This window comes from Peromyscus californicus, unplaced genomic scaffold (genome assembly GCF_007827085.1).
Source record: "Peromyscus californicus insignis strain IS unplaced genomic scaffold, ASM782708v3 Scaffold_22__1_contigs__length_63687245, whole genome shotgun sequence".
NCBI classification, from domain to species: Eukaryota; Metazoa; Chordata; class Mammalia; order Rodentia; family Cricetidae; genus Peromyscus; species Peromyscus californicus.
In genome coordinates, this window is record NW_026294525.1 from 6,315,818 (window position 1) to 6,338,326 (window position 22,509).

Below are 22,509 nucleotides of genomic sequence, written 5' to 3' on the forward strand. Positions count from 1 at the left end.
ATACCCTGAAATCCATTTTAATTTATGGATCAAATGATTGTTGCCAGAATTAAAATTTTTAGTAATCCAAACATTACAATACTAATCTTTGATTCAGACTTGAGACATATTCTATTATGGTAAATCCTAAGTATAAAATGTAAACCTTTATTTCGCTATCATTAAAGTAAAACCCTGATGTATTGTTGAGCCCTGATCATTCACATGTCAACTAGGTCCTTGGAAATCAATGTCTGCTTTAAAAGTAGAGCAGGAGAATTCTCTCTGCTAAAGAAAACCAAGACTCTCTTTTAATTTACCTTATAGCTAGGTGGGAAATATTGATGTTACTAGAAGGAACAACTTGCTGGGTCTGTAACAACAACAGTACTAATAGCTACCACCGTACCTCAGTGACTGGGAATTGGTTATATTTACTAACTTACTTAATCCTCACCAGAGCACCTAAGGAAGAACGTCCTCACCATAACTCACTATTGCATGAATTGTTAGAAGGTCTTATCAATAAAAACAAACTCGGAGCCAGGTATGGGATGAACGCTGAAAGATCAGAGAAGCAGAATCAGAAAGATCAGAAGCCACAACCACCTCACCTCGACAGTTCCTCAGCTGATCCTGTTTCCCCAGACTGGAAGCCTCTGAGTCCTCATCCAAATGGATCTCAGCTGAACTGTTGCTCAAAAGCCTAAAAGCTTAACCAGCCTAGTTCCTGGTCCTCACGCCTTATATACCTTTCTGCTTTCTGCCATCACTTCCTGGGATTAAAGTCATGAGTCACCATGCCTGGCTGTTTCCAGTGTGGCTTTAAACTCACAGAGATCCCAATGGATCTCTGCCTTAGGAATGCTAGGATTAAAGGCGTGTGTGCCACCATTTTCTGGCCTCTGTATCTAGTGGCTGTTCTGTCTCTGACCCCAGGTAAGTTTATTAGGGGGCACAATATTTTGGAGAACACAATATCACCATAACTCACATTTCTACTCTTGGGGCTGTTTAGTCACATGACTATCAAGGCACACGGCCAGAGCCTGAGGGACCTTCTTCCTAGCTTCCTTGAGAGTGGAAGCTGTGGTGCTCCTGACAGACATAGGGGAGGTACTTGCTTTCTTTCTCACTTTCCTTCCTTCCTTCCTTCCTTCCTCCCCCCCCCCCCCCCCCCCTTTTTTTTTCTTTTTTTCCTATTTTGGTTTTTTCAAGACAGGGTTTCTCTGTGCAGCCCTGGCTGTCTTGGATCTTGCTCTGTAGACCAGGCTGGCCTTGAACTCAGAGATCCACTTGCCCCTGCTTCCTGAGTGCTGGGTTTAAGGCGTGTGCCACCACTGCCTAGCATAGGGTCTGTTTTTACTCTGTGGACACAACAGTCCTGTGCATGGGAATGAAGCAGTCCCCCCAGATGAAGCTCCCAGTAAGCTTAGGATACCTGAAGCCCACTGATAGTAAGGAAGACCCAATTCTTTAACTTGGACATTTATGCACCCATCCATCCATCCATCCATCCATCCATCCATCCATCCATCCATCCATCCACCCAGCTTTCACGGGCCTCATGGGCTAGTGTGTCAGTCTGCTGCTCCTTAGAACGCTTTCGGTTTAACTGCAGACCCTCAAGCGCTGGCACAGACGCAACTGTGTGCTTTGAAGCTGACTAGTTTAGCAGATCCTCTGATGCTGCTGGGCCGGGGGACGGCGGCCATCTTCCCAGAGGTTCAGACCTCTCCCACGCCAGGCTGGCCACTGAGAGAAATGCTCGTTTCCTAAGGTCTTCATTCTTCCTCTAATGCACACAACTTCCGGCTTCCTTTCAGCAAGCGTCCTTTCTCCATGTAAAACTCAGGCATTTAGAAGTCTGTAGGGCCACTCTGTTTCCCCTGCCTTTTGCTGAGGTGTGGCTAGCCTCTCCTCCTCCTGTGCATTCACAGCCCAGCTGACCTCAGGCGCCTTGTAACTGCCTGTCTGGGCTCTGTCCAGGCCTAGCCAGGATCTTACCCTCGGGTAACCTTTTAGGACTATCCAGGTGACTTCCCTGTCACCATCAGAATGTTTCAGCAGGCCCCTAGTATTTGTTGAGTGCTGTGAGCTCTGACGCTTGGTCCCAGGAGCAGAGCACAGTGGTGCAGAGCCGGCACTCACCAGGGCTCAGTGAATGTGGAGCAGTCTGCTGGAAGGGTGGACTCCCAGACTGATACCCCGATCTTTGGATGCTGAAATCAGCTGGCCCAGTGAGCTTCAGAGAGACCCCTCTTCTAGTGGTCTGGCCTCATTTCATCAGAACCAGCTGATCTGATGTAATAAACTCCACCTGCAGGTGCCATGAGCCGAGGCCCAGGCAGGTGAGTTTAAATAGTGTAGTGTCTGGATGTGGGTAAATCTGGGACAAGATGTTTTATTATACCTTGATCCTCACTCAGCTATAAAAGGGAGCTAAGAGCACTGTGGAGGGGCCTAGTGAGGTAAAGTTAAATTACTCCTTTAAAAACAACAACAACAACAAAAAACCTTTGAAATGATAAAATATTGACACTAACCAGAAGGCACAATAATATCTATGCTAGCATCGCAAATGAAATCTAACCCAGCTTTGCCTAGCTGTTTATTTTCAAAGCAATGTCAAATTTCTTATTTATCCACCTTAGCAGTGCCCTTTATCTGAAAAATATGTAAATCTATTTAAATCAATTTCCTGTAATACCACACAAAACAATAATCATATTAGTACCATTCATGATGTACTAATAACATGAACATAATTGCATTCGAATATGAAATTGCTAGGTAATAGGCCTTTCATAAATTGTTTTGGGTGAATGCCATTTTTAACCTTACTCTAGGCCATTAGTTCCTGATTTGATGGGGGAAATATCTTGTATGCCCTGTGAGACAGTTTCCCTGGCTGTTGCCTGCACAAGGGAGACACTAAAAGCTTTTGTCACTAGAAGGGAGGGGTGTGGAGAGCAGCTTGTGTCTCAGGGTAAGAGGCCTTTCACTGTGGCCTTCTCAGGCATGCTCTGTCATCAGGGGGAAAGGATGGGGCTGTCACAGGAGCCTCACACCCACCCGTGCAGAGAGTCTGGGGCTATGCTCCGGTGAGCTGCCGTCCTTTGGGGAAGGAGGCCCTTGGTTACAATGACTGCCTCGCAGGCACTTGAGGCTGCTGGCTCCCTTACCTCAAAGTCTTGGCCATAAGTTACAGGGCTGTGTGTGGCAGGGGGAGGCAAAATATCCAACTAAGAAGTTGTTAAAACCTGAGGCCTTGAGGCAGGAATATAAATTTACTTTTCACACTATCAGGAAATTCATATTTCAGGCCAGCCAGACCGTTTCTTGCCTGAGAAACATCACTGAAGGCAGAGACTGCTGTGTGCAGGTCTGGATGGAGCCAGTGCAGGGGAGGATGTAATGATTTGCCCACGGTACATCCAAGTAACAGAGCCGAACCATAAATTGCTTTCATAGACATGTGCTAATTTGTGATTTGTTATTAGACATGAAAAAGGAGAGGTGGCATTGTCACTGGGTGGATCAGAGAGATCCATTCCAGTTTGATCAGGCCCTGGGAGCTGCTGGGTAATTATGAAGCTACCGTGAACCTACATGAAGGGGATTCCCCCTGGACTCAGAGTTCAAGTGTACATTTCTACACAGGATCTCCTCCCAGGGACCCTGAGAGGCAGGCAGGGACCAAGAAAACATTTTCTCTTGACTTAATTTCACTTGAAAGATTTTTTTTTAAAGCACTTTTCAACATAAATGATATTTCAGCAGAGATGAGTTCACTGTGCTTTCTCTCAAATTTAGAACGATACAGCAGAACTGTGGGAATTTAAATAATACTACATGGTGAATAAAGACAAATAGCTCAACATCATGGGTTGGGAGCATTTTTCCAGAGTTTAGTTTATTACAGAGTACGTTTCTATACATTTGTGGTAACTTTCCCCCTCACATTCAAAGATAACACCAATAAACAATATTGAAACTAGAAGCACTGACCCAGCAAAAAGGTTCATAAATTTATCCTGCCCGTAGCTGAGACCAGCGCCTGGCACACTACAGCCCAAAGTCATGCGCCTAACGGGCTGGAGGGCTTATGAATTTACGGGCTGAGAACTTTGTGGACTAGATTGCTATTAGTTCCCAGGCATCCTCTGAGATAGCCAATGCCCAGAGAGAGGACAGTGTGTTCCCTGCCTGGCGTAAGGGCAAGGAGGCAGAGGTGAGGTGACTGGCAGGGTGCAGAAGGCAGCTTGGGGCCCCTTGGATTGGGAGTCAAGACATGGGAGGAAAGGAGTGCTTCTGGGGATGGATCATACACCCTGCTTCAGACACTGGCCTCCTTAGGATGGCAGGGTCCTGTCCCGATACAGTGCCACTGGCTACGCATAATTTTAATACACTATCCAAACAGGTGATTGAAAAAACAAAGTTCCCCCTCACCTACAGGGTCCTGAGACCTTGGGGAAGCACAGTTAAGCAGCAAGCCCACGTCCCTAGGGGCACCCATGCCAAGGAGCATCAACCCCAAGCAGCCTTCTGTGTGAGCTCTTTAAATTCAGCTTTGTGAGTAGGAGAGGAAGCTTGGAGACAGGAAGCCTTCTCAGAGCAGCCAGCGTGGAAGGAGGTCAGGGGATTGTCTCCTCTGCATCCCCAACAGTGTTCTTTCCCTGTCGCTATCCACGGATGGCCACAGGGTCCCGCTGGGGGGGTGGGGGGTGCCCAGACTGCATTTGCATAACGCATTTACATCTGAAGGGAGCGCACAGATTGGCAGCTCCCCAAGCTTTGGCTAGGCACAGATTTCTACAATGGCAATTAGGAACCGAAATGGACCGACAATAGCCACTGAAGTACAGTTGCCAGAGCTGTGGGAAGAAGGAGCCGAAAAATCCCGGCGCTTTAGAGGACTGAGCTGTGAGGAATGGCAGAGTTAGAGACCAACTGACCCTTGTTCTTTGTGTGCTGCCAGGGAGGCCTGGGAGGGACCAGGACGATCCCCACTCACTCATGTGCTTGGTGCCGGAAGGAAAGGGGGGGGGTGTCAATTAGGGGTGGGGCAGGGGCCTGCCGGGGACCTGATGATGGAAAAGGGGCTCCGGGGACGGCCTGGATGCCAGTGAGCAGAGAGCCTGCGATACTTGACACTGCAGAGGACTCCAAAGATGGAGGGCAACATGCCTGGGCTGGATGGAGGCCCTGAAGGGCTCTTCCGCCCTGTGACGGAGCAGAGAATCCTCTTTCTGAGGGCATGAGTGTTTCAAGCCTGGGACTCAGGTGGCATTCCAGAGGGCTGCAGTGTGGCAAAGCTCTTCCTTCTCCCCAGCTTCCCTCCCGCTCCCTGGGCCTCAGGGGACAGCTATAGTAGGACTCCTCCCCCAGATGAGGAAGGGACAAACACGGGGGAGGAGGGACATGGGAAAGGTCACAGGTCAGAGATTAAAAGGTGAGAAGCAGTGCTCAGAACCTGATGCCAGAGTAGAACGCTCTAGAAGCTAGTCTCCTTCCAGGCCCAAAGTGGGGCATGGGTGGAGTGGTTGGAGTGTTGGTTAAGATGGGTCAGTTGAGTCAATAAATGGAGACCTTAGAGGGTCTGAGGACACCTGGAGGATGGGAGCTGTGATAGAGACACTTCCAGGCCAGGCACAAGTGTCAGTGGCTGAGGATGTCAGCATTTAACCAAACCTCATCTCTTAGGACGATGATTTCCTAAGTGCTCTCTGCTTCTCCCTTGGCCCTTCTCAGATCCACATGTAGATCTTCTGAGGATGGATGGACCAATGGACTCCTCCTGCGTACAAGTTCCTGATGCAGCTTCTCATCCCAGGTCCTGCCTGAGTCCCGTGGATGTGACCTACTTTGGAAAGGGTTCTCTAGGAAGGTGGGTGTGGTGGTACAAGACGGCAATCCCAGCAACTGGGAGGTGGATGCAGGAGGATCAGGAGTTCAAGATCATCCTAATTACAAAGTGAGTTCCAAACCAGCTACATGTAACTCTATCTCCCTCACTCCACAAAAGAGGTATCCTCACACTCAAAAAATGCTAAGGAAAAGTTGATATGTAGATACATAGGTACAAGCCAGCACAGGAGAGCAGAACAGTAATCAACAATGGATCTCAGGAGATTAACTAGCAGAGGAAAGGAAAGTGCCAATCAAGTGAGGAGGCTACCCACAGAATGGGAGAAGATCTTTGCTGGTTCTTCATTTGACAGAGGATCAGAGTTTAGAATATACAAAGAGCTCAAAAACCTAAACACCAAGAAAACAATTCAGATAAGAAACGGGTTACATAACGAAGCAGAAAGCTCTCAAAAGAAGAAATACAAATGGCTAGGAAACACATTAAAAAGTGTTCGCTGTCAGCAGCCATTAGGGAAGTGCAGATGAAAATCAACTTAAGATCCCCTCTTTCCCTAGGCAGAATGCCCATCACCAAGGACACCAGCAACAATATATGCTGGTGTGACGGATGTGTTGGTAGTGAACTAGTACAGCCACCTTGGAAATCGGTCTGGAGATTTCTCAAAAAATTAAAAATAAAATTTACCATACAACCCAAATATACCATCTCTGGGGTTATCCCCAAAGCACTCTACACCCCACCCCAGGAAAACCTGCACTTCCATGCTCGCTACTCATTCACAACAGCTATTTGCAACCGATGAGTGGATAATGAAGATGTGGTTCATATTTACAGCGGAGTATGACTCAGCTGTAAAGAAACACGAAACCACAAAATTGGCAGGGAAATGGATGGAATTGGAAAAGATTATTCTAAGCTGTGTGATCCAGGTGCAAATGGGCATTGCACATTCTTTCTCATGAGGCTCCTAGTGTCCACCCTTTATATCGTGTGTCCAATATGAGTATTTGTGCAAAAGCCAGGAAACAAGGTGGGGAATGGGCAGGGGTTGGGGTAGGGATGGGAGGGTCAGAAGGGAGAGGGGATTGGTCACTTAAAGGGAGGGGGGATAGATAATGCATCATAGATTTAAAAAAGTAAAGAGGGAGGTGAGTGGGGGGTTGTGGAGATGAGGGTGTGGGATGCAGGAAGAATTAACTAGGATAAAAAGAGTGTGAAGCAGCTAGTTGGAAAACAAGATGTGCCCATCTTTGCAACAGCAGCTTGACTGTAGAGGGGATAACCAACTATCCTTTCAAAGGATTCAAGACCCACTCCACAGGGACAGGGGATCAATGCCTGGTACTGTAAGCCTGGCTAACAGCTCAGGCTCGTGTGTGGACATATTTCTGATAGTTAAATAAATGGATGCAGGAGCAAATGCCTTCTAAACACTTGTTTATACCCATAGACAAAAGCACCCCCACCCCCCCACCCCTCGCCTTCATCAGAGAAGCTGCTCCTCTGAATTAGTATCTGTGGAGACTCATGGCTGCACAAGATGCAGAAATGACGCGATGGATGTGGGTCCAGCCCTAAAGGAGTCCAGCCCTTCTACAGTTGCAGGGCGCCGTGGAAGAGTGGGTGGGACGTATGGAAGACAAGAAGACAGGGTGCTGGGCTCTGAAAAGCCATTCCTTAGACACGAAACAACTATTGTAACCATTCAGTCACAGCAAGACTAGGTCCTTACAAGACAGTTTACAGACAGTTAAGGAAGGGTAGTGGCTCACAGGGCCCCGCCCTTTGCCTGTGAACTATTGGCTACTGATACATTTTAGGAAGGGCAGGGTGAATCCCTGCCTTCAGTTGTGGCCCACCACTGAGACCACCAGGTTCCAATGGGTAGCTTCATTCGCTGATTGACCTTAGTGAGTCACAGAACAAAACCAATGTACATGAGTGTGTGAGAGAGATTTACGGGGAGGGTGCCTATGTGCAGAGGGGAGGTAGGAGGTGAGAGTAGCCACTATGCAAAGTGAACATATGTAAAATTATAGACAATACACTAAAAATAAAGATGATTACTAAAAGGGGTCTCTTCAGATATGCAGAAGTTGAAACTGTTGCTGTGAACCCATCCTGAACTTGGGGTGAGCCCAAATCCAAGGACACATGCTCTTATCACGTGGGAGTGGACCATGTGAAGGTGGAGACAGAGACAAGAACCCTGTGTCTGCCAGCTCAGGATGCCCAGTGTGCCTTGTACCCTAGGAAGCTGAGGATGCACACCTGCGTGGCAGGTGCCTTCATGTTGGACATCTGCTCTCCACAGATGTGTGACCTGCATTTCTGATACCTGAATCATCTGAGCTGTCATCTGTACAGACCATCATTGCTCATGTGGGTAAGTTTGCACCTGAGCTGCTGGCCATTCCCTTCCCTTCCCATCTCTTCCCATGGCCTCAGAACACAGACATGTTCCCTCAACGCCTCCCATATGCTTTCTCCTGTGTGTACCCATCATCCTTTGCAACTTCAATGTCCCCTTCATGTCCAGGTCTTCCCTGAGTGCTTTATTTTAAATTGCACCTCCGCTACCCTGGATTCTCAGATCTTTACTTTTTGTTCATGGAATTCATCAGCATCTGTAGGCCATCTAGTTTGCCTGTGTCTTTGTTTATCCTATCTCCCCTTGGCCTAGTCACCCTGCAGACGCATGTGCTGGCTGAGCTTTCTGCTGGATCCAGCACCCAGGACAGCATCATTAGGAGGCCAGGACTCAGTGGTTCTTGTACACAAAGACACTGAATTAGGAGCTGGAATTTAGTAGATAATAAAACAGGCATTTAGAATTCAATGGGGGAGGATTATCTGATACATGATTTTGAGATGCAGCATATTAGAGAAAAATTTATTTTAGGTACCATAGCCTTCCTGTCTGCTAAATGAAGACTATTCAAATATGTTTAAGAACCTACCAAAAAATTAGAGATACTGTGCAATACTATGTTATGCTGGAGAGGGAGAATCCTGAAGACCAGAAGCAGGAGGGCAAGTTCCACAGCTAACAGTAATCAGTCTGCCATTTAAAATCCAAAGCCTTTGTGGGGTCACAGCACCTGGCTGCAGGCCTGCCACAGGTCTTCTCATCTTCCCTCACTGGCCTCCTGCCAAGGTGCACATGCCATCAGCGAAGCCCAGCTCCCTGTTCAATGCCTGGGTTTACTCGTGGCCTAGAGGGCCATGCTGGTGGCCTCAAAGCATTTGAGTGGCCACTGCCTATCAGCCACCTTTGACCCTGGACCGAGTCACCTGCCAGCCTGGTAGCCTTCTCCCCAGTCTTTGACCGACACTGGGCTGGGCAGATTTCCCGGGAGCTGGCTCTGCCCTCGTGTGCTGGAAGCATTCTCTCCTTGCTTACTCTCCCTCCCTCATACCTTGGAAGCTGTCACATCTGCCTAGCACTAAGGGTGTGGCCAGGGAAAACCTGGACTGATGGGCATTGCCAGGGACACAGACCCGGGGTCCTGGGTCCTTGGAGGATGGCAGATTTACATGGCAACTGACTTCTCAGAGTGATGAGCTCTTCAGTCTGCACTGCAGCCCAGGGTGAAGCCGAGGTTTCACCCTCATTGGAATGGGATCCTGCCTGAGAAGGCCTGTGGTTTGTATGACTATGTAGCTGGCTGGAAAGGAACGTATGAAGGAAACCAGGGCCCCAGGCAATGGGAGAGGCTGGGGCTCATCTCTGCTCTGATTCTCCTGCTTCACGGGCCCCCGGGAAGCAGGTGGCTCTGCTTCCCTCAACAGAGTCCCGTGGCTCGCAGTGGGTCCAGGCTCAGCAGAGGCACCACTCACTCACACTGTCTGCACTGCCCTCAGGTCGCCTTGCCTTGGACAGTGACCTTGAGCAGAGGGCACTTTGCATTCCCTGAGCCCACACGCCACCCCACCCTGAGCTGAAGAGCCCAGACTATGTGCTGACGTGGTGATCCCTTCACAACTGCTTTGTCCTTCAGGACTGTGGGGGAACAAGTGACAATGGACCAGCTTGTGGGGTGCAGGGTGGAATTTCAAGCCCCTGCCTCGGTGGTTGTGCCTCAAGTGACAAGGGCGTTTAGTCTCCTCCTCTGCCCCTCGGCCTCCTCAGCTCTGGCTGGGCTGCTGGTTTTTCCACTGGAGGGGAGACTGGCAGAAATGTCTTAGCTCAGAGAATGACGACGACATAACGGTGGAATTTCTGGCTTAGGGAGGCACCTGGCGAGGGGAGGTGGTTCTGTGTTCCTAACCTCTTCTCATGTTACTCTAGCCCTGTGAACACACATCATGCTTCTAAATGGAGAGTGTGGTCGGGCTTGGGCTGGGGCGCAGACAGCTTTAACTCCGAGATGCTTTGCTACTGTTCTGCAGAGCCAGGCAACCAGACTTGACGACTTTCTGGGGCTCTGTTTCCTGTCCTGTGAAGGAGACAGCTTTGGAGAGACAATCTAACGTTCTTCCCACCTCTAAAATCTTCAGTGTTTACATAGAGATTTAAACATTTGCTCTGAAATTTAAAAAAATTTCCATTCGTTCAGAAACTACAGAATCATTTTAGATCTCAACCAACAGGATGTTTCTTAGAACTGTCATAAGACTTTTCCCCTTCTGGGTTCTTTTAGTGTGTAACATTTTTTGATGCTCCTGAAATCAGAACGGACTGTACCAGTGATAGCGAAGGAACATGTACACACTCACACTCACATATACATCACCCTCGAATACACACAGACAGGTGTCAATCCATTCCCCAGCGCACACACGCACACACACACACACACACACACACACACACACACACACACACATGCTCGCACACACATGTATGCACACCTGCCCTCACCTGGCCTCCCCATCCCAGGCTACTGGGTGCTACACATGATCTAGGAGCTAGACTCTTTCCAGAGTGACAAGGGTGTTTAGTCTCCTCCTCTGCCCCTCGGCCTCCTCAGCTCTGGCTGGGATGCTGGTTTTTCCACTGGAGGGGAGACTGGCAGAAATGTTACCGGACTTAGGTACACCTATCCCTGTGCACTGTGACGAAGAAAGACCTCATGAGCTGTGGCAAGCAGCAGAAAGCTGCAGAACGTAACTGGAACAGCCTAAGAAACCAGAGCCACTGGCTGAAGATGGCCTCAGACTGGATGTAAGCAACTGGCCAAGGAGCTGCTGAATTGCCGAGGCATGGATACGGTGAAATCACAGATGCATCCTGGGCAGCCCCCAAACTCCTCAGGGCAGAGCTGGAGTTGCAGAGGTTCTTGGCAAGGACTTAGCATGCTTGGTTCTTCATCGAGATGTGGAAGTCTAGGAAATGGATGCAACAGTGTTGTCTCCACCGGCCTGGAGAGGTGGTGAGCAGGATGGGTAACACTCCCTAGTGTTTCAGCTGGTAATTCATTTGTAGCCACACATCCTTATATAATGGCAGTGGAGCACTGATAATGATGAGTGCTAACTACCAGGCAGCCACTGGGCAAAAGTCTCTAGCATTTCACTTCCTGCTCCAGTGGCTCTGAGGCCCATTCAGTGTCATGGTGCAATTGTCATTTTCCTGGGTGTGTGGTGGCTAATTGGGACATGTATCTGCGGCCTTATGGCCAGTTGGAAGAATGGTGTCAGTGGTCCAAATGGGTGATGTTGGCCAGGGGCTTTGCCGTGGACACTCCAGATGGTGGGGACTGAGTCGGGGAGGGAGAATATTGAATAAACTTCCTCAAACCATCTGGTCACCCCCCACTTCCCTTCCCCTCTGCCTCAAAACTGCTCTCACTTCCCTTCCCAGGGGAACACAAAGGCTGTCAGTGTAAACATACGCCTTCTGACTGGGTTGCATGGAGGAGCTAGCCCAAAGGCCGGTTACTGGAGTGGAACTGGTCATCCATCTCACCTGGGCAGACTGGCTCTTCCCACTAGCATCAGCCACAAGTCCCTGTGGGCTTTAAGTCTGAAGATGGCACCATTCATGGAGCCTACTCAGTCCTCAGCCACCATAAGTTCAATCCCAGGATGTAAATGATTTGTAGCCTGTTCAGGAGGGAGAGAGGCCGCCACCTTCTAAATGGCTCATGCCCATAACCAGAATTCATTTGTGAATTTCTCAGTCATAATTGTACTTATAATTTATATTGATAATATCAGCTCATCAGTCAACAATGGAATCAATTTATCAATCCAGTTTAATGATTTTATTAAGGGGTCTTGTGTTTTTTAAAAATGGATACTTTCCATTTTTAAAATATATTCATTTTTTAAAAATGGATATATTTCTTGTTTTGATCTCTTGAAACTCTTATCCATGTTATTCTCTTAATGTTGGGCAACAATAAGAAATTTAAGTTTGAGGACAGCTGCTGGTCCACAGGTGGGACAGTGTTGGCCCAGACACTGTGAGCAGGTGTGTAGCTTGATGTGCAGGCCATAGATCATTATCAAACTACTACTACTTGGCTTTTCTATTGCCGCTAAAGGAACACCCGTGTTGAAAATGACTTCTCTCTGCTCGTGAGTCTCTTTACAAACAAGCTGGACCCCCAGCGTTGCTTTGCACTGGCAGCTGCCTGAGCACCTTCCCTGGACGTGAGCCTGAGCCTCTGCGTAGTCAAGACTCTCAGAAACCCGGAAGTTGTCAGACATCGGAGAGCTTTGGATTAGATTTAGACTTCTCTTAGAAACTAGGGATGCACAGCTTGGTGGGATGAAGTGACTGCTGGTCCACTGTCACATCCAGATAAGCACTGGACAGACGTGCAGGGGAGAGGCCACTTCTGGACAGGTGTGCAGGGGAGAGGCTTTTAGACGGATGTGCAGGGAGAGGCTGCTTCCGAATGGGTGTGCAGGGGAGAGGCCGCTTCTCAGAAGACTGTGTTTCTACTCTAATAGATCATAGTACGAAACTATTCAACTAATGCAGGACTGGCAGAAAGATTTCTTTCGACAAAGTGCGTGTAAAGCAAAATGAAACAAAACCAGACCCTAACATTGCCCTCCAAATACCTAAAAAGCAAACACAACCTTACTCAGTGTGTAAAGAAACTGAAAGAACACAACCCAACGCTTGACCAACGCACGGCTGCCTGGCCGTGAGCACCAGTTCTAGCACAACAACGGTACCAATGCCTTCTTTGATTCCCAGTCACAGCTGAATGGAACACAAAAAGGGAATGTTTTCCTTGCAGGGCACATGATGGGGGTGGCCTCCCTGCTACCCGTGTGACACCCGGCAAGCTCTCTGCCTGGCACCCACATCTCTTTCTTGTTGTTATCTCCCTGGCCTCCGCAGAGCAGACAGAAGTGCTGGTACTGGTCGCCGTTCTGTGGAGTGTGGAGGTGGCCGCATCTCCGACAGGGTCCCCAGGGGAGAGATGACAAACTGCACCAGGACCCCGGGTTTCCACCCAACAGGAATCCATCTTTTCAAAGGCGCTTGCTTACAACATAAAACAAAGCACAATAGAGCCATTTCACAGGGGAGAAAAGCAGCAGCAAAGGGTTGTTCCTGACCTGTGTGGGGCTGGGGAAAAGGAGACACATTTCCTTGGTTTACAGATGAGATGGGACAGCGGCAAGGCTTCTGTGATGGGCTGTGGCGCTGTCACAGACGTTTGTGAACCACTGTCACAGCTGGCCTGTTACGGGGCGGGGGATCTCACCGCAAGGACTATCGCTTTGACCTGAGGCTCACAGACTTAGCTGGGGTGTCCAGGTGCTAGAGGAGCTCACGGGGCCTGGTCAGCTCTCTGAGTTCTGGCTCTGCTCTGTGCCGAGTCCTGTGTCTCACTGTCCGTCCATGCTGGAGCTGCCACGGCGAGAGTGGGTTACACAGTACCTGAGCGTTAGAGGGTAAGAAGCGCTTTCGGCGTAAGAGGCAAACGACACCGCAATTCTTGACCTTCAATGCTTTTGGCAATATAACTCTCTTTTGTATCACGGGTACGTGAACTAAGTCCAGAGATACACAGTAAACGGAAGGCAGAACTGAGGATTCCATGGGACAAGGCAGGCCAGATTTGAGCTGTAACAGAGAGCAGGGAGTCTATAGAACAATGTTTTCCAAAAGCAACTGCCTTGTGTTCCTCTAGGATGTGGCTCATGGAGGCAGAAAGGGCAACACCTTCTTCAGCCCAGATGGCACCCCTTTACACCCGGGTTCCCTTAACACACGTGTCCAGTGCATTCCTGACCTCCCCTCAACTCTCAGGAACGAGCAGTGCTCACTATATCGTGAGGCCAGGCTCCTAGGGGGAAAGTGTTTTCCTGGCTCGAGGCAGGGCGTCAGATGACCAGACTCTTGGAACATGTTCACTTGGACCTCCCCATCATCGTCCTACACTTTAATTTGGGCCCCTGGCCATTATCGAAGAAACAGTCATAAGGACCACTGTACCTGCGTCACAAATGTGGACAACCTTGTCCCTTGCGGTGTAGGACTTTGTAAAGCGATTGTGGCACCCCAGGTAACTGGCCTCAGCTGGAGTCCTGAGGGGACAGACTCATGGGGATGAAGAGGCAGGGCTCTTTGTTTCTGGAGGAAGTGGGTGTGTGTAGGAGGCCAAGAGGAAGATGGTCTCATTTCCTTTGCTATAGGAATTGAGGTGGAAAAGACAATGCTCGGGGGCTAGGTCAAGGGTTGCCTTGGACATTTTTCCTTGAAAAGGCCCAAGGGCCCCAGCAAAGCTGCTGGCTGGGAGCTCAGCAGAGCAGAGAGCTGCTGCTGGTGGTGGTGGTGGTGGTGGTGGTGGTGGTGGTGGTGGTGGTGTGTGTGTGTGTGTGTGTGTGCGCATGTGAGTGTGTTTGTGCTTGGAATAAAGGGTTAGGAAGCTGAGACTGAATGAGACATCAAGGGGGAAGACAGGCAAAGAACAGAAGAGAACCAGGCAGGGGGGCTCCAGGAAGTGTGATCCCTGCCTCCCTTCAACTCAGAACCACCAGCACCCACCTTTGTATGGTGGCCTGGCAGGGTCGACTGCTTCCTGAGGAATAAAACCATGCTCAGTGGGGGCCCTCTATGGCTACTCCAAAAGCACCCTGAATCTGATAACCTGATAAATGTTATTTCGCTTCAGGCAGTAATTATAATTCAGACTGAAATGGACATTTTGAAAAGGCAATGGTTTACAGACCCAACGGTTAACAGAAACAGTTTATGGAATTGATTTGCGTTAAAACATGCCCCCAAAGTTGACGTTCAAAGATAAAACCAGAATAATCTTTCTTTAACATCCTCTGGCAAAATGACGTCTCGGTTTATTTAGTTCAATTATAAATGATGAAATGTATGAAATCGATACTGTTTGTTGGAAAATGTAGTCTGGGAAACAGAAACGGACGTTTGAAAGCATCAGTGGTAGAAGATGAAGCCCGCTTGCCCCCAACATGTGGACAATTAGTTTCTTCCTAGATGGCCACTCAGAAGAGTCACGTGCAATTTATTTCCCTCTATTAAAGCCCCAGCAGTTTTATTGCTATGCGGTTTCTCAGTGGCTGAAATACGTTGTTTGCCAACATTAAAATCTTACATTCTCACATCAGTATTGTCTAAAAGACACTTCATTCAGCATTATCCACTTTCATTCTCCCCAAAGATTACATCAAAATTCCGAAGCCTTACTTTGGCAGCTAGATGGCTGGTACCTCAGGAGGACAGACGTGTTGGGCAACGAAGCAATAGTTGACGTGTTTTGTGATACGTAATGCTACTGTGGTTGGGCTTCTGGAGCCCGGGGCTTGTGTTCAGCCTCACTGGCCCTTGCAGGGACTAGGTGGGGACTGGGGGAGGAGCTATGGTCAGAGTCTGGCATTCTCTACAGCACAGACCATGCACGCACGGCAGGGCTTCTCTTCTGTGAACAGGAAGGAGGGCAAACAGGGCAGCTTGCTCCCAGGATAGGGGTCTTCAGTTGCTAGACAACAGCTGGGCGCTGCAGGAAGCGTCCCCCGTGTCCAGAATGTGTGCACAGAGCCCACATTTTAGCTCTGGGAGGTCCAATAGTACAGAGAAGGCTGATAATTTAGGCTAGATCCTAGATTACATCCATAGAAAAACATCACAAACTCACTCTGCCCAAACCAAACGCAGCGGGAAGAACTGAAGACTCGCTCTAGGGGTGGAATTCTCCTCAGAGGAGGGTTCTACTGAGAAGGACACAGTCGGATGGCAGTAAGTGTGCAGCCTTCTCTTGTTCTGTGACGAGGGGTGAAGAAAGCTCCAGATTAGACACTTGGGGTTTGTTTGAAGTCACATGTGGCACTGAAATCATCTCTGTGAATCACTGGGTAAACACAGATGTGGCCAGGAGGTCAGATTTAAGACTGTGAGTGACACTGTTGAGGGCTTGTGAGCCTCTGCTGCAAGGTTTGGCCGTCACACCCCACTTCTGCAGGAACACCTATGGTCGCTGGCCCTGGCTTATCCGCTGTGGGGCAGGTTCTATGGCTTCCCTTCTGATCCCCGGGACTTGGGACTTGGGTGCCTAGGCTAATTTTTTTTTTCTTTCTTATACAGAGTTTCGAGATATAGCCATGGATGGCCTAGAACTCACAGAAATCCACCTGCCTCTGCCTCCTGAGTATTGGGATTAGAGGTGCATGTCACTGCGCTTGGGCAAGATTAAGTGTTAAAGCAATAATGATGATGATGATAATTCATCATCATCATCATCATCATCATCATCATCATCATCCCAGGCAAGTGCTAAGTATGGGAACCTGGTTCTGCCCCAGCACCCACGTAAAGCTGGACATGCAATCCCAGCACTAGGGAGACACAGCTAGGAGGATCCCTTGAGACATTCTGTCTTCAGAAGTAAGGTTGAGGTAACTTAGGAAGACACCAATATCAGTCTCTGGTCTCCTCATACACACATTCACACATACACATGGGTACAGGCACAAGACACACATGAATAAACACACACACACACAAAATCAGCAATTAAGAAAGCTGTTTATCCCCTAAACTAAATAGGCTACAATATCAGTCAAGTTAGCATTTCAGAGTTTAACTCAAGTTCTCTTGGTCTTTGAACAGCCTTAGTTACTTATGGGATGGAGAAGAAAGGAGCAGGGACAGAAGTCTGAGGACCCCATGGTAGGGGTCAGATAGGGCCTGGGGACTCAGTGATGAAGAGGTGGCAGTCCGTTACCCTGCTGTGCCTACACATGTACACGGGGGCTCAATTCAACTCCATACCCTGTTTTGGAAATAAAAGACCAACTTCTGAGAAACACAGAACGAGGCTTGAGTGCCTCAATGTGTACTTAAGACACACTAAAGACTGGGATGGTGCACACATCCCTGGGTGTCTGCAAAGGACAGAGACAGAGCTGCAGGGACATCTCAGATGTGACACCTCATCATGTCACGAGTAAATCCGAGCCAGGTGCATGTCAGGTTCTCCCCCATGGTAGTCTAGTCTCACAGCGACTCCTCTATACAGCAGGGCCAGCAACACCCAGGTGGGGAGAGCTGAGGGAGAGACGGGCCCTTGTCGATAGGGACGTTTGTTTAATATAGAACCACAGCTTCAAAACTCAAGTGGAATCCATCCATGGCACTATCCAGGAATACAATACATGACCTTGGGCCTCAGTTACAGAGAAAAGACAGACATGGAGAGGACTATGTCTGCTGTCATGGGTTAATACATTTATTCAAACATATCTTGACCTATCAGAAAGCAACAGCAACAGAGATAGAAACCCAGACCCACTTAATCATAATGCAGTGTTTCTTTTGGTAGAGATAAAGACATTTGTGTGCAGATGGAAATATCGGCAAAACAAGGTCTGTTTCGACTTCAGTGTGTGATACGTGATGGAGACCCCTTTAGTGTTGGTTTAGGTCTGAGCGTGCTCATTTGGACACCAAAGAAACAATTTTCTCTGTAATATTTTGAGACATCATCATCTTTTCAAATAAAAGGATTTTTCCCCCCTTGCTACAAGTGACACAACGCAATAACCTGGTAAGTGCTATAAAGGTGCTCTGGCTTACACATATTTAATTTTTCCACGGTTACTTTATTAGCTGAGTCCATGGAGGCTGAAATATATTGGATGAGCAATTCCAATTTCCCCTGTTTGTGAGTGTTTGCTAAAACCACAGGAAAATCTGACGTGATCTTATCACCCTTCTGTGTGTGGTGCCCACCTGCTGCCTCTCACTCTTTGGCCTTTTATTAGACGAGACATTTCATAGGACGGAGAAAAGATAATTGTGCCCTATAAATCAAGGCGAGAGGGCTACAGTGATTACAGCCTACCAGTCGGCAAGTGGCACTTTCTAAAATGCATTAGAGTCGTACCAGAGAAGATGCAGGAACATACAAACAGACTCAGCGTTGCCCTGGGAGTCTGTGCAGCCCTCGGCACACGGCAGCATTCATTGATAGAGTCATGTGCTGAGCTATCTGCTGGCCATTAGCTTTCGGTACGACTCAACGGATGATTACCATTTACCTAAATACGCCGCCCGTAAGGACAGGATTTCCACCCAACCCAGCAGGCCCCACAGGGCAGGAGGGAGGGTCTCTCTGTGAATGAGCCTCAATCAATTCCCTGACTTTTGTCTCAGTTTTCTTGTTGTTGCATGGATGAAAAGAGTCATGAATAAGGCGGATAAAGCTCAGTGAAGAGGTATTTTGTGTTTTGTTTTGTTTCATGACCTCGACTTTGGCTCTTATAACAGGGAAAGGAAAGGGAGGAAGGAAGAAATAAAAGAAGGGAGGGAGGGGTGGGGGAGGGGGGGAGGGAGGAGAGGGAGGGGGGAGGGAGGGGAAGGCAGGGAGGGGGAGGAGGGGGAGGGAAGGCAGACAAGCAGTTTACCTCTTGGATAAACCCACTTGGCGGTGACAATGTTGACCGTGAGGTGGAGCACACACTCATTCATATCTTCTCGTTTCCCACCATATTTATTCTCAATGAACGGTGCAAGTCCTGGAGGAGTTGGATTGTCTTGAGACTTAGATGCTTCTGTATTTCTGACCACATGCCTCCATCCTTTGAACTTATGTGTGGCCTCTAGTTCATCATGTTTCTCCTCCAGCCTCCAAGGCACCAGTTTACCTAGCTTTATGGCTTCCCTACGGGTGTGGAATTCAGCCGCTCCCCTTTCTCTGAGTCAGCAATGTGAAGTGTGTTCATCTTTGTTCCAACCACATCCACTAGATCTAATTTCAAGGCTGCGGCATCTGTGTCCTCGCTCAGCCCTGGCCAATTGGATGGCCCTGACTCTACTCGTGGGCCCCTCCTTTGACCCTGACTCAAGAAATGAAGAGCTCCTGAGCTGAGCCTATGTGGAGCCAAGTGAGTTGGCACCTGTGGTACTGGCCACATCATTCCCACTAAGGACAGGACAAGTGATTATGAGTAAATAGTCTTTCAAACATCTATTCTCTGATGTAAAGTTGGAATGATCATACATTTTAAGAATTTGCTTTGAATTCTAACCTGTCATCCTTTCTAGCTTTTAAAAAAAAATGTGTAAATCTATAAAGGCTTGAGGAAAAAGGTGAGAATTTGGTTAAAAACACCCTAAGTGAGCAGCTGGTTATTCTACTGACTTTAACCCTTGGACATTCTGTCATAAAGGTATTAACTCCCAGGTACACTGTAACCCTCACCTTCTCCCTGTGACTTAATGAAATCCACATGGTGTATAAAATCTTATCTGTCTCTAAAAAACATGCCTAAAAACACCAAACATTAATTTTCTCTATAACTTATGTTAATTTAAGCGAGATTGGCAGATAAATATATCAAGTAGACTCAAGTTGCCTTTTGAGGGGATTTAAACACATTAAGAGAAATCCAATGCTTTTCTCTTTTCCTTTACAAATAAAAATTCAGTAAGAGGGCAGGAGAAATCTCTCTAGAACATGAACATGGCTGAGACACAGACCTTTGCATCAGTTCACTGAGGGCAAGAACTTGCTCTCGTCACTCACCAGACACTTCTGCTTAGGGCCCGGACCGGAGATTGGGACTCTTATTGTCCACCTCCCTACCCCAAGCAGCACCCGTGAGATCTCTCCAGTGGGGGCTTGATTGAAGAAAAAGAGTTCCTGGTTTGGTAGCTTTTATTCCTAAAGAAACTAGCTGTCACGTGACTATCGTTGGAGGGAACTAAGGAGGAGTAGGGGCTGGGGTACCATGAAAGCCCCTGGTTAGTGAGTATGTTACTGAAGGACCAACACCTTGCAGGTGGTCAGACTATAGATGCTGGCCGTGAGGCAGCTCGAGCATCTTTGACCCCCTGAACCCACCCCATAGTTGCAGACCCTAAAGTTTCACACCTGAAAGCTGCATTCAATAGCAGAGATTTTATGGATGCTCAGAAGGACAGGAGTAGGGATGCTTTCAGGATGGGACTAGTGAGTTTGTGCCTAGAAAGAAACAAACTGCACGTGTGTGTGTGTGTGTGTGTGTGTGTGTGTGTGTGTGTGTGTGTGCTTGCATATGTGTGTCTTTTTCCTTAAAAGTTCTCTCCTCAGCCAGGCGGTGGTGGTTCATGCCTTTAATCCCAGCACTCGGGAGGCAGAGGCAGGCGGATCTCTGTGAGTTCGAGGCCAGCCTGGGCTATAGAGTGAGTTCCAGGACAGGCTCCAAAGCCACACAGAGAAACCCTGTCTCGAAAAACAAAAAAAAAAAAAACAAAAAAAAAAACCCAAAAAACCAAACAACAACAACAACAAAAATTCTCTCCTCCCTCTGCAGCTTCCTTATCCTGTGGGTGCCATTCTTAATGCCAGGTCCCCACCCAGCTGCCCTTACATCTTCCCTCACATCTCCCATGGCACCCACTCTCCAGTTCCACTCCCTGGTGACTCAGTAAGCTCTGAGCTTCTCAAAGTTGCTGACTACCCACAGTCTTACAAGCACAACTTGCTTGCAGCCTGGAAGTAAGAGAGTGTGTGTGTGTGTGTGTGTGTGTGTGTGTGTGTGTGTGTGTGTGTGCGCGCGCGCGCACGCGCGCACACACACACAGTCATGGCATTATGTGTTAAAGTGCAAATGCCCCATGTTTGATGAGAAGGCTAGAAGTTGTAAGGGGAAGGTACTGAGTCTCAGTGTGCAGGGGAAGGTACTGAGTCTCAGTGTGCAGGCAAAGGGTGGGGGTGGGGGAAGCAGGAGCTCCAACTAGGGAGTCTTTGCTGTGGCTCTGGAAGAGCTCAGGGCTCCAGGCACAACTCCGGGGAGAGGTCAGTTATCAGACTTTGAAGGTCAGACCTTGTAGTCTCTCAAACAGGAAGTGCCTGAAACCAAGTGTGATGCTTAATACCAACTGTCCACTTGACAGGATCCAGAATCGCTAGGAGACAAATCTCTGGCTGTCTGTGAGGGAATTTCTAGACAAGTTAATTGAGGTGGGAAGACCTACCCCACACGTGAGCAGCACCACTCCATGGGCTGAGGTGCTAGATTGAATCAAAAGGGGACCAGGAGCTGAGTGCAAGCAGCCATCTCTGTTTCCTAACCGTGGAGAGAAGGTGACCACCACCTAAACTCCAGACACCACGCTTTCCTTCCCACAATGTGACAGCATCCTTGAATGGTGAGCCAAAATAAGACCGGTCGGCCTTCCTCCCTCCCTCCCTCCCTCCCTCCCTCCCTCCCTCCCTCCCTCCCTCCCTCTTTCCGTTGTTTTTGTCAGGTCTTTTTGTCACAGGACAGAGCAAAGCAGCCAAGCACCAAGTGTCCAGGGGGATTCCTCTTAGGGACTCTCATAACAGCAGAAAGCCACAGTGTGCTGAGGCCAACAGAATACAGGGTCCAGCAGCTCAGCACTCAGAACAATGTGTGACAGTTCCCTCCCACTGAGGCTAGAAAAAGGACCAGCTCCTCCATAGCACACATCTCTCAGTCACTGTTTTATGTGCATGTGCCACAGAAGCCCAGAGACAAGGTATTATTAGCCTCACTTTATAAATGTGGGAAATTTGCAAGAATATCTTCTTTGCATTAGGTGCTTTATCTTATTTAGCTTATTTAGAGCTAAAATTTGAAAAACTTTCAGTTCATTCCATATATAATTATTTACCACATGCTACATGTTGACTTCTGGGTCAGTTGTTGGGAATGCTGGAGCAGATACCATTTTGTTTCAGGAAAGCCATTTGGGGGGCATAGACATGAACAGCAAAATCGTTGGACTAGTGATAACACACCAAAATGGAATTGTGAGATGGCTTAGTAGGTAGAGGTATCTGCAAGAGAGCCTGATGGCCTGAGCTGGATCCCCAGAATCCACATAAGTGTAAGTAGAGAACCGACTTCTGCAAATATTCTTCTGACCTCCACACATGCCCCGTGGCACAGACGTGCTCCCCTCATATAAATAGATATATGTAAAAAATAAAACCCCAAAATCACGTTGAAGGATGAGATGGATCGATACAAGTGTGGTGGACCAGGAAGGAAGAGAGCTCATAGACACACAGAACTCTTCACACGGGGAAAATCTTCCTGTGTCGTACTTTATGGTACTGAGCAAAAGTAGGATGAAAAGTTATTAGAAATCAGGGGAGAGCCACCCAAAGTGCCACAGTGAGTGTTGTGATGGTCCAGGTTAAAGGTCATTTCCACCTGAGATCATCAGCAGGAAATGGCAAAAAACGCCCAGTGGCCACTGG

At 48.3% G+C, this 22,509-nt stretch overlaps 2 protein-coding genes and 1 long non-coding RNA gene across 12 annotated transcripts in view; 2 read left to right on the top strand and 1 right to left on the bottom strand.

The window, feature by feature from the left end:
• Positions 1 to 22,509, bottom strand: part of Pacrg (parkin coregulated) — a 458,018-nt gene that overhangs the window by 38,165 nt on the left and 397,344 nt on the right. The gene's annotated exons all lie outside the window — the stretch shown is intronic.
• LOC128118296 (uncharacterized) lies at positions 3,937 to 14,595 on the top strand. Of its 9 annotated transcripts, none has more exons than XR_008221128.1 (4): positions 5,077 to 5,268; positions 5,737 to 5,959; positions 8,172 to 8,243; positions 12,349 to 14,595. XR_008221128.1 is itself a non-coding variant. In XM_052750838.1 (3 exons), the coding sequence occupies exons 1-3, from the start codon at positions 4,803 to 4,805 to the stop codon at positions 7,579 to 7,581; spliced, it is 603 nt and encodes a 200-aa protein (XP_052606798.1). In that variant the 5' UTR covers positions 4,684 to 4,802; the 3' UTR covers positions 7,582 to 8,154. The 9 variants fall into 9 exon arrangements, 2 of the variants coding, with proteins under 2 accessions (XP_052606798.1, XP_052606799.1); XR_008221132.1 differs by having other exon boundaries at positions 5,737 to 5,872; XR_008221129.1 differs by lacking the exon at positions 12,349 to 14,595 and adding an exon at positions 11,664 to 12,069.
• On the top strand, positions 15,926 to 16,564 carry LOC128118306 (uncharacterized). The gene is made up of 2 exons (XR_008221144.1): positions 15,926 to 16,037; positions 16,383 to 16,564. It is a non-coding gene; the product is annotated as an uncharacterized LOC128118306 (long non-coding RNA).

Excerpts from the sequence above, each read along its gene's own strand:
- LOC128118296 (XM_052750838.1), top strand. The coding sequence starts at position 4,803 with ATGGCAATTAGGAACCGAAATGGACCGACAATAGCCACTGAAGTACAG. Across the intron at positions 4,909-5,736 it reads GCGCTTTAGAGGACTGAGCT|ATCCACATGTAGATCTTCTG; the intron begins GTGAGGAATGGC and ends GGCCCTTCTCAG. Across the intron at positions 5,960-7,307 it reads AAGATCATCCTAATTACAAA|ACAAAAGCACCCCCACCCCC; the intron begins GTGAGTTCCAAA and ends TTATACCCATAG.